Below are 16,377 nucleotides of genomic sequence, written 5' to 3' on the forward strand. Positions count from 1 at the left end.
CTTAATGTTTCTGAAGCTTTTGTAGGTATTAAACTTTACACACAATTACACTAGGGCAGAGCTATTTAATTGCTAGGATTGTATTTTTGCCTGTAAGTGGTAAGGAAYGTAGTCTGGCCCTAGGTATCTCTTGGCCACTTGTGGAAGATACCTTCTCAACTCCTGTGTTACRTTTCTGGTCTAATTAACAAGGGTCAACCACCAGCTTGTTAGAAGTGTAGGATGCTATTTTTGAACATGTCTTTTTCTCCCTTGTAACAACAACAAAAAGTTAAACTTGTATCTGATAAGACCTCCTTGAAAATTTGATGTGCAGGGAACTTAAAGAATTTCAATCTTTATTTCCAAAGAATAGCACCTGGGAGAAGTCTATTGGAATTTATAAAGCTTAGAAAGTAGATTAGAAAATGCTTCAGCCTAAAATACTGCCTAGTACATTAGTGGGTTTCAAGGAGAATCTTTGATCTTTTAGTAGAATTTCAGTTAGGCAGTTTGAATTATTTAATGTTGAGTAAGCTGATCTAACACAGCAATGTATTTTCGCAAGGTTAAAAGTAGAATGATTCTTAATGTCACTAAGTGAAGCTGAGGCAGCTAAATTGAGCACTTTTTTGTTTTACTGTTACTTAAAACGGCATTAAAGTGCATCCTTTTTACCATAAATATTTTGATTAATAAAAATGAAAGGACTACTTGCTTAGTTAGCCAGTCAAAACACCTGCTCTGTTTTTTTGTGTTCAAATTATTTGCTACTGTGTCTTTGCTTGGCTCTTAAATTGGGGGAATCTTAAATTAATATGGCACTGTAATGGAAAGTCAGTGTCTCTGGTGATTACTATTAGTGCAGGATACAGAGCAATTCTCACTTGTGTCTTCCAGAAGGTAACTTTGGGGGCTGTGATATTTTTTAATCTTTCTTCCCTTCCATGCTTGGCTTAAGTTTAAAGGAGATAGTGGAGCATTTTGATTGGTCACTTTTATTGGGAAATGGGGGAGGAAACAGTGCAGGGGGAATGGCTGGAGGGAGTTTATGGGTACAGTTGCTTACCAACAGTCATCTTTTTCTCTTTCAGTATTTATGGCATTCAGAATTTAAAGTTTCTTTTTGAGGAAAGCTCTCCTTGCCAGAACTTTAAGATTTTTGTTGTTGTTGTTGTTTTCTGATACTTTCTGAATTAAAGCTCTTTAGTCCAGAGATTAAACACCACTCTTGCAGCTCAAAGAGGTATAGGCAGTGTAACAGAAGGCATCAAGAGGCAAAAACAAAGGACATTCGTAGAGAGGTCTTCACTCTTAACTGTATGTTGAGACAGTCCAGCTTTTACTTGGACATAACACTATTAAATCTCCAGTTAAGAGGCAAATAGCAGTAATAACCTTCCTTGGGAGGGCGAGACTGTAATCTTGCTTAAGATGTAGTAAATTACATGCCAGTAGTGTACTGGGGCAAATGTGCCTTGGGCATGCAGAAGCTTTGACTTGTGGATGCAGAGATGATGTTTTAGGGTCAGCATGGAATTATATTAGATGCTTTGAATTTAGTTGGTCTTCAGTAGATGAGATGTCATTGAAAACACTGAGATTTCAAATAAGGAATTACCTTGTGCTCTCCTCAGGTTGTACAGGGAAGTTCCAGTAGAGGCAGATTGCCTTCAGCATTTGTCCAAGGCTCTTCTGGCAAGCTTAGTTTCCTTAGGAAGAATTCTTGCTGTAGAATGGAGAAAAACACAAAGTCTAAGGGAGATGTTAGAGGGGCCTACACTTTTTCACTCTGAGATCTGTAGAGCTGTTTATGGGGGGGGAATCCCGTGTGAGCAGAAAACTCCTGAGAAGAAAGCTCAGTGGAATCAAGGCAGCTAACATCCTTGAAGCAACAGGCCACAGATTCTTCAAGCTGATGATGATTTTTATATTTTTTATTTTATTTTTTTCAAGCATAGTAGGAGTACTTCCTCTGCCCCCAATAATCCCTACTAAAATACCACAATCGGAGTACTACTTCTCCTTAAAGACAGCATGTGCCCTGTCTCCTGGGGTGAACAGTGTGCCTATTTTGGTGCATGTGGGCAGTGCCTGTGGAATGATGGGGGCCCTTAAAAGTGAGCGGTGATCTCTTTCTGTGTCTGCATTGTGCAAACATTTGCTCTGGGTGGGGAATCTTCTGGAAGGTGGTAATGTTAGGTATGTAAATAACTTGTATGTGGCTCTGTTCATCTATATTGCAGCAAAGCTGAGAAGACAGAGTGAAGAACTTATTTTGGCTCTCGCTTCTGAAATCTTTAAAACACTTTGCTTCTTCAGGGTCAGTGTATCCAGTTATTGAATGGAAATTAGTCATGAAATGATGAACATACAAAACAGGGAAAAGAAGAGCTCTCAGCATTTCTTCATGTGGCAGTGTTGATACCTGCTATTTATTGGCTATGCCTGTGCGTTGGAGGTGCTGATCAGATTTTGCACATTGCTTTGGCCTTGTAGAAAGAGTGTTTGGAAGCTCCAGGGTTGGAGACCTGGCCAAAAGGTGGCTAGTGGTACACTCTCACTGGCTAAATAAGCATAATGATGACTTTTTGTGTGTGATTGTGATTTTTTTTGTTGTTTATTTGTTCTTTTTTGTCATTGGCAATACCTGTTAATAACCAAGTCCCAGACAGATGCATACTAATTCTGTAATTTTCATACAAAAACGGTATCCTAGGAGGAGAGGGGAGAAGTAACTGCTTATGTGTATTTATAACTTAATGGCAACTAAAATCTTATCCTTGTTGGAATAGGCTTCTAGGGGTGAAGGGCACAGCTGCAGTTGGTTTGCTTTGTCATTAAGAATGCCAATTGTTTAAAAATATGAATAGAAAACAGAAACCTTCCACTGTGTAGTGTGCTGTATGAGCAAGCACAAAAGGGGGAGCAAGGCTAAACTGCGTAGCTTGAAAGTAGGAGAAAAGGTACAAACAAACCACAGATGTGGTATAAATTGAAATGTTTTTCTGTGTCTTCCATTTTAGCCTAATACTTATTTAAATCTCAGCTGACTTTAGAATTTTAAGTGTTTTCAAAATATGAAGGCCAGCAAAGAATAGGGACAGCTATACACCCTTGAGACCTAGGGAGTAACGCTATTGCCTGTGTTCAGCTACTCCTTGAATTTACATTTTGTTTGTTTGTATGTGCTAGTCTTTGCACTGAAGAAAATTGTTTACTTAAATACTGCTTTGTGTTTACATAAACACTGCTTCTAGAAACTATACTTAAGATGACAGAAATCAAAACTCTCACTGTTATGGCAATGGAAAGCTTTGAAATTGCTCGTGCTATCTTCCATTTCGGTTAGGTGAACTGAGTGGCATGTGGTGTGGTTGTTGTTTTTAATTCCTTGTGCCTTTAGAATCCTGAAATAAATGTAATTCACTGACGATTGCTTATTTAATGTTTTAGTTTGGTCTCTGCAGGAAGTGAGGGTAATGCAGTCATGTTGTGTGCATCTTGTCTGTCAGTCCAGTTTCAACCAGCAACTAGCTTGCCCAGTTTGAGGGAGACTTTTTGAAGACATTAAGCTGTTACTGTATCCTCCAAAACAGGTAAATGGAAAGAGGGCTCTAATACTGCAACATTAAAGTCACCCCTTGGTAAACCTCAAAGAAAGCACAGTACAGCTCAACACAAAGCCATAGGAAACTAAGCTCAGCTGTTTCTTAGAGAACCATTTTTTTTTCTGCTTCTAGCTCAGCAGAAGCTTCTTGAATGTCTTCTATCATTTATATTGGAGATCTTGTTGCATCACAGGTATCTTGTGCTCTTTCGTTATTGACAAGCCTGAGGCCTGCCTGAACATCTGAGCACTTGCTGCTTCTACAGGCTCTTTCTCCTGACAGAGCAAGAAGTACTTGGAGGTGGACTTCTAGGCTCTTTAACCATGCTTACAGGATGGGCACAGATAATCCAGTTTGGATGCCGTATTATGCTTATTACTGACACTGGAACTTAAGCTACTTAAGAGGCCATGAAACAGATGGTTCTAATGGCCTTTTCAGGCAAGGGAAGTGCTTTGCTTAATACTAAATTTTTTGATGCAACAGATTTACCTGTTAAACTGATTTATTCCATGGTAGGATAATCTTTTCTTTAAATGAAGCTGTGAGGCTAAATTTTTACTACTTTACTATGACCTATGTCTTTGTCTCTTTAAGTGTGCTGACTTCAAGAGGTTATGTTCTTTGATCTTCAGTGATCAAAAGGTGCACGGCTTCTTGTGAAGTAGACTGTTTGCAGTGATTAGTGATCCTTGAAATGGATGTACAAAATAAAGATTAAATTCTGGGAAACAAAATAAGTGGCTTCACTTATGATTGTTACATTAGTGTAATGTTCCATTAAGATTTGGTGTTACATTAAAATTCTGGAGGGAAAAGCTGGAGCCAGACAGTTTCACTTGTTAAAGCTTTATTTAATGTTCTCCTGTTTTGAGGGTTAAAAAGGCTGCATTGGAGAAAACTAAGACTTTCAATGCATTGTGGTATTTTCCTTTATATATAAATATCAAAGTTTCGTACTTAGCTTGAGGTTCGAGATATACAATACATTTCTGAAATGTATGTACACATTCTGTTGAAAATTGGAATATCAAGAAATAGTAAGTTTTTATAAAAGAAGCTTAGCAGGGTTTTCAATTGTTCTATCAATACAATATTTTCTTGCTATAAGTAAAAGTGGGACAAAGCTCTGGGAGACTTCTGTGATCTCTACTTATTGTGGGATAGGATCACCTGGTTTTTGTATTGCTTTGGGGGCAGAATGAAGCAGTTGGCATACCGTTTCTATTTCCCCTATCCGTTTAATGGAAACACATGACAAATCATTGGTTAGGCCATGGTTCTTATAGATAAAACCAGAGACATGCAGTAGGAAAACAATGTCACATCTGTATGTCACTGTATTATTATTTAATGAAACTGATTGTTCTATGAACTAATGCTTGCTGGAGCAGAGTATATAAAAGCTTGTTTTCTGTTGCTSGCCTTTGGGTGTTACTTATTGGAAATGGAACACTATTTCTAAGCTGTTTAGTTAAAGAGTAGACATGAAGGAGATGGACATAAAGGAGCTTGCTATATAATAATCAACTTAATTGGAACTAGACYTGTTTGCTTTTGAGATCAGGTCTCATTAAAACTGAGGAAAGCAAACAATGCTTGAGGATGAACTCATGAAATAAACATTGAATGTTTTTCCTCTGTCCTCCCCCAGTTGCTTGACTCTTATTTTTTTCACTGCAACTGATGACTATGAATCTGATTCATGAGAGCAGATGATAATTTCATCAAAAAAAATACAAGGTTAAAATAGAAGTTGTTGCATGCTCCCACAGGTCAATCCCCCTCCAGCGATGTAGCTCTTAAAAAATGAGATCTTGACTATGCGTGGAAACAATGCTTGGTTCTTCCTTCCAAATGCTTGTGGATGGTTCCAAGCCTGTGAATCTTTCTGCTTCAAATTTGGGTTCCAAAACAGAAGATGGCAAGCCCTCTATAGAAATTAAATACTGACAGCCTGAGCAAAACATGTCTCTTTGACCTGTTCTTGGAAGCAACTGGAGTGAAGAAAGATCATCTCCCCCACTCTCCCAGATAAGGAAAATGTCAGCACAGAGTTTTACCCAGTTACATGCATGTGAAAGCAGTGTTGGTCAGTGTAAAGAATCTACAGTTATGGTAGAGTATTTCTTCTAGGTATTGATAAATTACTCATTGCAGAAGACTGCTACTTTAATTACAAAGGTTTGAAAGTCTTAACTTTAGCTAGATCTCCGTTTGTCTGTGTGTAGATGTGAAACTAAAGCAGAAGCACTTTTTTTTCCTATATTGTCTCTATAGCATTCTGTCATAAGCTTATCTCTAGTAGACTGAGGGAGCAGAAGAATGTGTGTGCTAGGAGAAGGACTTGAGAAAGCTGGAATGTTGTTCTGCTTCTGTATTAAGTAGCTTTTTTTTTGTAGCTACTCTAAAAGAATACTTGTGTTAGTTGTAGGAAGCATCACAGAGAAGTCATTGCCCAGCTGCTGGGTGAAGTATCCCCTTCTCTTAGGGAAGCAAAACTTACAGTCTGGTAATAAGAGGGAGAAGTAGTATCAGAAATTATTGCTTGTCATCTTGTAGGGTGTTTGTGTGGTTTTCTGTTTTCATACACTTATTGATAGAGATTTAGAAAAAGCTAACTGGTGACAATGAATTCCAGAGATASGACTGAGCAGTTAACTTAGAAGTGTTTCTTGAATATTTTAGGAGTACTTGTATGAATGTTATTGGGGATTAGAACCTTTAGCCCCTTCTCACTTCTCTTTGAGCAGTAAGAGCAGCAGTTAGAATGTCAGTGGGATTTACATGCTGACCATATTGTCTTTTCCTCCCTTTTTTTTTTTGCTTTGCTTTTAAAAAGCGCAGCCACTTTTAAACAGGATTAAGAACTATAAGCATGAAGTGATTTATAAAGACAGGTAACTATTAGCACTTTGTAATTTGACGAGGGGTTTCCTTTCCTAATATGCATAAGGTAACATTGCTGGGTTGGCTGGATGAATGTGTAGCCTTCCTGAATAGGAGAGTGGAGTTGTGGCCTTGTATGTTACAAGTAGGTAGTACTTGAGAGTGTAGCTGTGCGATACAGCAACATAGGCTTCAGGTTTAAAGCTAGGGGAGTCATCTGGGTAGTTAAAATGCTTTTCAGACTGTTTTGGTTTTAGATTGTCCTTGATAGCAAGAGATCTGTTGTTACACTTTTTTCCCCTAAGCAGGTGGTTTATTTTAAGTGAAGTTCTGCGATGTAACAGTTTGGGAGAGCAGCAACTCCAGTTTCTGTCATAATGACTTAACTGTACATAAGGTGTGGTGCTGCAACAGCCTGTACTGGCATGCAGGAACCTGTGGTGGTGGTAGACTTCTCCCCGTAGAGAAGCGATAAGAAATGAGAGGATTATAATTAGCTGGTAGAAGGTGAACACTTTGCATATGATTTTACAGTGCTTGCTGCAAGAGCTGAACAGAGTAATAAAAATATACATCACAACTATGGTAAATAAGCAGTATCACAGGACTATAGAGGCTGGGAAAAAATGGCAATTATTTAAACTCCAGCTGTTCATGTTCTGTAGACGTGAGTTGCTTTCCTTTTTCTTTCTCAGGAGAAAATGTTATAAAAGGCATGCACTTATCYGATGAAAACTTCAATAGGCAGATTTTACTGAATTTCACCACTGCAGCCTGAAATAAATCCTGCATGATAATGAAGTTTGCTACTTGTTCCTGTTTTCTAGAATCTGTACAGACCCATTTTTAAGGAACTTAAGGGGTAAATACAGACCCATTTGTATTGTCTTACCTATGGGTTACCATAACTGAAGATTCAATCCAGAGGTGTATTTCTTAGTTCTCTGAAAATTCAAATCTTTAGTGTGTACCGCAGCAGTTACATAGATGCATTATTACCTTTTTTGGTTGAAATATCACTTTTAGATCTAAAGAAGAATTAGTGGAGGCAGTCATTGAGTAAACTTTCTAGATGGATGTAATTTTTGCTTTACGCCTTATAAAATCAAATCCTGTAGTAATCTTCTGTTTTGTCCTATCCCCTGGACTAACAAGACTGCCTGATCTATATGGACAAATTGTGTTAACATCTGCAGCAATCCCATGGTTAAGGAGGTGAGAACTTGTGAATAATGCTTCTGAGTGATAAAATTCAATATTGCTGCAAACATGAATTAGTCTTAATTCCAACAACTAATAAAGCAAGTGCTGTTATGCTCATTAAGGTCTGTATATCTTGTTCTTAGAAAAAAACAAAGCCTACATTGATACTAGCCCCTAAACTCATCAAACTTACCAAGAGTAACTTGATAGAAATTGGTTTTGAATTACTTCACAGTAACCACCTGTCTCTAGTGTGCCTTTTAATGTATATATAAGCAGAACTGGTTTAAACTTGGAACAAGCATTTTAAGATTTAATTTGTTCACTGTACATTACCAGTTGCATAGGTCTTCAGTACTTTTTTCTTTTTTTCAGATGATACAGCTCTAGGGGGAAGAAAGACTTGTCTCCAAGGTTTGCTTTACAGTATCTGAATAGTGAAAGCACAATGAACACTTTTTAAGGATTTTACCAGAAATCAAAAATCATCTAGAAACAAGTACATTGGACTTGAAGGAGTAAGAGAGTTTGAAGAGAGCCTGGGTATTGCTAACTAGCAAACCTGGTTTGGCCAAACAGTTTAGGAATGAATACCATTGAGACAGCAAAGCTTGAAGAGCATATGGAGGGTCAAAACAATGACACTTCTAATGGCTACGCACGACCTACTCTCTCTATTAGTGAAGAGAACAAAAATGGCAATAGCAAACCAAAGGGTTTGTCCAATGGCTTGCGAAAAAGCACAAAGAAGTATCCTGACTACATCCAGATTGCTATGCCTGCTGAAACTCGGAACAAATTTCCCCTGGAATGGTGGAAGACAGGCATTGCCTTTGTCTATGCTCTCTTCAATTTGATTCTAACAACTGTTATGATCACTGTGGTCCATGAGAGAGTACCTCCAAAGGAGCTTAGCCCTCCCTTGCCTGACAAATTTTTTGATTATATTGATCGTGTGAATTGGGCTTTTTCTGTATCAGAAATAAATGGAATGATACTAGTTGGATTATGGATATTCCAGTGGCTGTTTCTTAGATATAAGTAAGTAGCTATATATTTTTTTTCCTCTGCTCCATGCTTTGAAAATGTTGGTTTTGCTTGTTTACTTTGGGTAGCATCTAACTTAAGCAGTCTCAGCATGACTTACAATGAAAAGAAGCAATTCCATATTGTTCAAAAGAAATCTTATGGTAGAATCTGTAGCAATATGGTAGAGTAGGGCTGGCAGGAAAATGGCAAAGGGATGACTTGTTTTGAAAGTGTTGCAGTGTCTGTGCTGGATACGGAGACATGGGTTTTTCACTAATTATTGAATAGTGTTTTTTAAATCTGAATTTTTGACACTTACATGTACTAGTCAAATTTATTCTGGGATTAGGTTTCCCAGAGTATGTTTATTGAAATGTGTGTGTTTAAAAAGAAGAAATCCTGGTGCTATTTTAAAAAAACAAACCAAAACAACAAAAAAACCCTCTAGCAAATCTGAGGATGAACCCACAGTCCACTAGTGCTAAACTAGAAGCTTTTTCCCTTGTTTTCTCCATTTGCTTAAACTATAGAGATTTTAGAATTGCCTGCTTGTTTATAATACATGACTGAAATGAGATCACTGAACCAAGCAAAAAGATTATTATAGCTGACAGCACACCTAAACTGTACACCTAAATTAGACTGAGGCAAAGCTAATGTGGTTAGATAGACATAGCGGGAACTTTGTAGTGGTTATCATGTCCTCCTTGATCTGCTATGACCTAGCAAGACTAAAACCTGAAGACATTGTGTGCAAGGAATGGGTCTTAATATACTTTTTTTTGTATTCGATTTAGCCAAATGTGCGGTGAGGATCAGGGAATGGAGCTCTTTCTAGACATCCTCTCTAATTCTAGGGATTTAGCCATCTAATAAAGCTAGAGCTCTGGAATTCTGTCTATTATACATGTATTCTGCATATGAATTTTTCCCCTCCTGCTTGCTTTTCAGATCAATAGTGGGACGCAGGTTCTTTTTTATAATAGGAACTTTGTACCTGTACCGCTGTATTACTATGTATGTTACCACCTTACCTGTGCCTGGAATGCATTTTCAGTGTGCACCAAAGGTAAGAGCCTTTGCCTCATGATACTTGTCTTAGTCTCTGTCTGAGTCCTTATGGCTCCTTAGGACTAATACATGATACATTCCAGACATTTAATAACAAAAATAATTTTCAGTTGATATCTTCAGAGATGTAAATATGATCTCTAGTGATAAACCAGAAGTTGCATGAAACAGTAACAGCTTCAAGCTGTTACAGTTAAGATACTTCAAAGTAGAGTACCTGTGTTGAAATGGTACTGCTACCAAACTAGTGAACTGACTTCCTGTATTACCCCTTAACCTTCCCCCCCCCCCTTTTTTTATGTGCTTAGTCCTGTTTCTCAGTGACTAGCTTGTCAAGAGCTATCTGAAGACCTTAGGTCAGCTGCCTGTCCCTGCCAAAAAAACTAAAAAGTGTGTGTGTATATACATGTGACTAAACAAAGTTCAGTTATTTAAACGAGCTAATCTCTATAGAAACATACACATACTTGCTAATGTTTCTACAATAATATTTAAAAATCTGTCAGTGCAGTTAAGTAGTGACAATAAGGAATTGTTACTATCAGTTTAGATTACTAAAAGTTGTAGGTATGTGATTGCTCTGAGCTTTTCACAATCAATGTGGAGCAAATAGTATCATGGCAGCTGCACTGAAGAAAAAAAAAAAAGCATTTAAGATCAAACAGTTTGGTTGTGCACTAAGAAGATGGACATTTTGAAGCCTAAAAATATTGCTGGTTAGTTCAGGGGATAAATTTGTCACTAGTTGGGTAGGATCTCATCAATCATGAGGTATAGCATCATGTCTGTTTAATTTGTCCCAATCTGAAAGAATAAAACTAAAGTAGTCTATCCAGTATGCTCCTTTCTTCTGAATCAGCATCTATTTGAAAAAGCTTTATTATTTACACATAACTATTGTAAAGCCTAAACTGTTGTTGTACTACTTTGCCTGTAGTAGACTTTGTATTTGGGGGGGGGGGGTGTCAGTGATTATTCAAATCGCTTTAGTGTATCTAAATTTCTTTTTCTTGTGTGTGTGGCTTTATAGTTGAATGGAGATTCTCAGGCAAAGGTGCAGAGGATCCTGCGACTGATTTCTGGCGGTGGTCTGTCCATAACTGGATCGCACATACTGTGTGGAGACTTCCTATTTAGTGGTCACACTGTGGTACTAACGCTCATCTACCTATTCATCAAAGAGTGTAAGTTATGGTATTTAAATGTATTTGTTGTTCAGATTTGTTGGAAAACACYCGATGGAAGTGCATATAAAACTTATCTTCCAAAGGTTACTGTTTAGCTGTACACAGACTGTACGTGTTTGTGTTTGAAATATAAAATTATGCATTTGACTGCAGAGTGAAAATGAAATGTGGAGTAGTAAGAGTGGTATGGGCTTTAAGGGCTTAATGTGACTAGACATGTTACTTCTATATATTGTGATTACTGATAGAAGCAAGCCAAGTATTCATGATTCATTGACAGGTTATTCAAATTATGAGTAAAACATACTGTAAAACATACATGCAAGCTAGCTCTGCGCAGGATGCCTCACATACCTTAGGTTTTAGGGGATTTTTGTGGCTTGAGCACAGGGCTGTTGTACACTTGTACTCCATCTAGAAGTAAGGCTATTTCTTTTAAGGGTGCTCTATATCAGTTACCCTAAACAACAAAGTTGACTCTTGCTGCTTGGATATCTTCTTCTAGAGTCTCCTMCTTATGCTTATTAAGTTGAGAACAGTTTGGCAAGCACATGGAATATGTAGTTAGGTTCATGGTTCCTCCTTTGCTTTGTAGTGCTATGGGGTGGGGGGAAATCCATCTGTGTTGCAGGCAAGTATCTGTTGAAGTTTTGGAGAACTGAGCACCAACTTCCAAATCTGATATATGGTAAGCAACCCTTTTACCCTTGGAGCTTGGCTGTTCATGATTGTAGTAGTGGGGAGTTTCTTTTCCAGTTCACAGGTTTGGAATTAGAATCTACTCTCTTACTGGTCCCATCTCAAACTATGCAATTGCTAGCTTGGCTTGTGGGAATGTGCAATCTCACTGAAACAGAAATAAGACTGGCCAGTATCAGTTGAATGCCTTTCTTTATTAATGTTGAGGGAGACAAGTGTTACAGTACTACATTCTGTCTTAAAAGCTATTTAAAAATGCCTGTTTAACATGAAAACTTGAAGCCTTCATTATTTTTAATCAGCCCGGTGCACAAAGAAAATGTGTGCTGGTGCAAGATGTGCTTTTTGAAACACTTGCTTAAGATAATTGATTGTAGTCTGGTGATTCTTAAGCTTAGATCCTTGTTAAGTGAACATTATTAGGAGAATGACACATATAATTCAGTAGAATTACCAGAACAGTATTAGGGAAATAGCTTAATAGATTTGTTGTTTGCCTTGTTTTGTGTATGTTATTGCAGCTTAATGCTGGTCATGTTCTCTTTAATAACTTCAGTACCAAAAAACAAAGATAACTCAGTATTTTGAGAGAGTCTCATAATTCATGTACCTGTTATAATAAGGAGCTGGAAGAATTGTATCCTCCAAACTCTTGTAATGGGCTCTTTGACTGTTGCCTAAGTATTTGCTGTATATTTCAGCAGAGTCCTGCTTTATAATCACTGCTCTGTAAATGAGAAATGCATAGTGACTTGTCTCTTGATCCTGGGTGGTGTTTTGTTTTTTTTGTTCTTGTTTTTTTATCAGTAGGTATGGACTTGTCTGTAATGTTTTGGGGAGACTTGAAAGAGTTTACTATTTTGGGACTTTCACTGAAACTGAAGCCCTTCTACAGCTACCAGTTTGCCCCTCAAACTACTGGGCAGGTTTGCTGAAATCAGTAACTTGTCTGCCTGTATTTTGTAAAAAGTAAGGCTGCCCATTGGGCCAGAGGGGAAGAGATGCCAGAACTTCCCCCGTGAGTAAAATGAAGCCCAGTAGCCCATCAGAAGTTATGAATGGTCATTGACACCCAAGACCCTTTTTCAATGGGGAAAGAAAAAGGGGGGAGGCTGGATGACTTAGCTGCTGGAGTGGCTTAAATGGATTTTGAAGAATAGCTTCACTCACGCTTGCTAATCTTTAATGAAAGGRTACAAATCCAAATACTTTACTTTCCTGTACACTGTATTCTGCCTCACAGAATAGAGGTCTCGCATAAATTAGTTAAAACCAAGGAATCAAAATAAGCTTTTTCCTGTTTAATCTATGACCTCTGCTCAGCTTATGTAAATTCTAGACATTTGACTTGAATACAAGTTGACTTGAACACAAGTTAACTTGAGCACAGAGACTATAAAGAGCAGAGATTCAAAACACCCAGTAAAATAACCAGTGTCTTACCTCAATTCTTTCCCTTTTCCACATACCCTGTGACTTAACTGGAAAACTTAATTTGACTAGAAAACAGGTCATGGTGCTATCCATCTAACTGCAAACTCATTTTGGGTTCATTTTACAAAATAAGAGGACCTCAGTAAGTTAGCTTAGTTCTTTGTCTATTTTTGTCAAAATTAGAGCTCACCTGTGTGTTTATAAATCAGTTGTGTTAAATTTTAGCAATCTTATTTTTTTTCTCTTTTCCCTCCCCACTGGATTTCCTTCCACATTTGACAGATTCACCACGTCACTTCTGGTGGTATCACTTAATCTGCTGGCTGATGAGTGCTGCTGGCATAATTTGCATTCTTGTTGCTCATGAACACTACACTGTAGATGTCATCATTGCTTACTATATCACCACACGGCTCTTCTGGTGGTACCACTCAATGGCTAATGAAAAGGTAAGTACTGAGTATGTCTGTAATAAATATATAGTCTGCATTTGTTAGTTCTGCAAAAAGGCCAACATTAGTTATTAAAACTGAAATAAAAACAGAAGTTCCATATCAATGTTTAAATAAGCTGGGCAAAGAGCTTGACTTTGCTATGGTTTGAGATATTCTTTCTTGATTTGGGACTGTCAATAAGTTAAAATCCTGCATTTTGGCATTAAAATGCTTCAATGTTTTATTGCTGTTGTATAGAATAGACCTTAACTATCTCAATTGTGAATAAACAGTAATAAAATTTCTAGCCAACTTAAATTACCAAGAACTCCAGTGGCAGCTCTGCCATAAGTGTCATTAAAAGTACCTGTTCAGAAGGTACCTACTTCAGCTGATTCAAGTACACTTTTGAGTAGGAGCACAGAATGTCAGCTCTCAAGCCATTTTAACTTAGTTTTCAACTATTGGTCATTGACAGAAACATGACACATGCCTGAAAGGACTTGCATTCAAAAATACTTGGATGCTTTGTCTCTCTAAATKATATAATTCTAAAGTATCCCCTTAATTGTGTTAAAGATGCTCAGTTATCAGCATACTTTTGGACTATGATATGCCCTCTTTTGGTATTATCAGGTTTTCCAGGCTAAATACATCTATTCTCTGCATAAGCACATTTGAATATATTGCAACTGTTAATCATCCTTATGCCTCAGCTTAATTGATTATAATGCTTTAAACTGATTATTTTCTTTTTTCCTTTTCCTCCTTACCTGCTTGTGCCAATCCAGACTTTAAAGGTCTCTTCGCAGACAAATTTTCTCTCTCGAGCATGGTGGTATCCAATATTTTATTTCTTTGAGAAAAATGTGCAAGGCTCTGTTCCTTGCAGCTTCTCCTGGCCAATATCTTGGCCTCCCAGCTGCTTCAAATCTTCATGCAAAAAGTATTCACGGGTTCAGAAGACAGGAGAGGACAATGAAAAATCTACTTGAAGAAAAGAAGGAAAGCATCTGCTCTGGTTTTTTACCAAAACACTAATGCTGTAACCAAAGTTCTCAAGAGGACTACACTGTAACTGAAGAAGTGGACCAAACTTCTGTGCAATTGAAAGATTGGAAAGACAACTGTAGACAAACATATTGCCATTTCATGTTTTCCTATCCATCACACTGTACAGGCCTATTCTACTCTTCAGTGCTAATAGATTGCACCACTGATGGGACTTTTCCTTAAAGAAAAAATGGAGCAGGACTTTGCTTTACAAATGAGATAGAGGTGCCAAAGAACACAACACTTTCATTACTAACTGTCACTCATCCACAAAAGCAGCCCAAAAATCTCATCTTCAGGGTTCTGGAGTGTAAGGGCAAAAACATGTTAAAATTTAAAGGCACAATATCTGTGTATTGAGATAAACAGAAAATAACAATGGTGGGAAATGTTTTGTTGCATTATTCTTGCTAATGAAGGTAAGACCTTGCATGACTGGTACAGCTGGAAGTGAGTCTTGACTTTTTTACACTTTATGGGAATGAATATCCTATGACCCTAAAATACTACTACCACCACCATCTCCCTTGTATTCTATTATATACCAATTTTTACATTTTTATTAATAATTTTATATTTGAACTGTTGTGCTACCTGGTGACTTTGCAAATTAGGAATAGCTGCTAACATGAGAGCTCAAGGAGCCTAAAATTTTATTTTTAAAAAGGATACCATTTCAAAGTCTAAATCTTTAACTGCAGTTTGGGCTTGTGTATAGCTATACAGTGCCTATAGGTGTATGTGTATGTATGTGCACAAATGCATACACTGCTGTGTAGTTAAACACATTAAACAAAACTACTTAACTGAAAAGTGTTCAGACTGTTCTTAATTCAGGCAAAAGTCCTATAGATTTCACCTGCTTGAGGAATGCAAGGCCAGGTCCAAAATGGGGCTGTATTTTTTTTTTTTCTTTTAACTTTAACTATCTCTTGCTGAAACTATGTTTAAAGTGTGCTTGGGATCCATAGTTCTGCATTTTTTTTAAACTTCTTGGCACACATTTCTGTGATTTATTAAAAACAAATTGACAGGTGAATACATACAACAGTAGCATTTCTTTAATTATTACCTGAAACCATTTCATATTAAATGACACTGTGGTTTAACTCACATGCAAATTCCTTTTTCCCAGGGTTTTAGTCCAACTAGAATGGCTATATAAGCATGTTGGTTGAGAATGTAGGAAGTTACCATGGTGTAAACATGTAACAAAAATACAGAATAACAGCTACCTAGTTCTTGTTGGGTTTTTTATTGTTTTGCATTGTTGAGAAGTGAAGTAGAAAATTAGCATACCATGTTTAACTGTTTGTTCATGTTCTGTATTCATTTGTGCAGTTACTCAATTATTTTATTTCCAAATCTTCAGTAAAACCTGATAGCAGAGGAAAAATGCATGAAGAGTTGAAGTGATGTTACTATAAAGGAAATGCTGCTTATTTTAAGTGTCTTGAAGAACTGAGTGGCAATAAAAAAGTGAACATAGTTTAAATAATGACAGCTTGTTTTTAAAAAGAATCCAGTTAAAGTAATAAAATGCAATATAGTATTCAAATATGATTTTTTCAGTTAAAGGGATCAATTACTATAAGTTGTATGTGAGAATAATATTAATGTTCATTTCAAACACTTTTGTGCGTTATCAAGTATAATACAATAAACAATGTTCCTTACAAAACATCCTCGGTAAAACTTAGAAAAGAAGGTAGTTCTGCTGATGTTTGGTTTTGCTATTTAAAGTGAGCTGCTTTTGTGTTTTTTCTTTTTTTTAAATGTGGTGTGGGG

The 16,377-nt window shown here is 37.1% G+C and overlaps 1 protein-coding gene across 1 annotated transcript in view; it reads left to right on the forward strand.

Moving 5' to 3' along the window:
* SGMS2 (sphingomyelin synthase 2) overlaps positions 1-15,473 on the forward strand; it is a 33,790-nt gene extending 18,317 nt beyond the window's left edge. The window contains exons 2-6 of the mRNA XM_026078423.1: positions 8,058-8,723; positions 9,663-9,780; positions 10,813-10,966; positions 13,385-13,551; positions 14,328-15,473. Coding sequence (XP_025934208.1) covers positions 8,269-8,723; positions 9,663-9,780; positions 10,813-10,966; positions 13,385-13,551; positions 14,328-14,531 — 1,098 coding nt within the window. The 5' untranslated portion in view covers positions 8,058-8,268 and the 3' untranslated portion in view covers positions 14,532-15,473. The remainder of the gene's footprint in view (positions 1-8,057; positions 8,724-9,662; positions 9,781-10,812; positions 10,967-13,384; positions 13,552-14,327) is intronic.
* Positions 15,474-16,377: the final 904 nt, after the last annotated feature.

This window comes from Apteryx rowi, unplaced genomic scaffold, assembly GCF_003343035.1.
Source record: "Apteryx rowi isolate R43461 unplaced genomic scaffold, aptRow1 scaffold_48, whole genome shotgun sequence".
NCBI classification, from domain to species: Eukaryota; Metazoa; Chordata; class Aves; order Apterygiformes; family Apterygidae; genus Apteryx; species Apteryx rowi.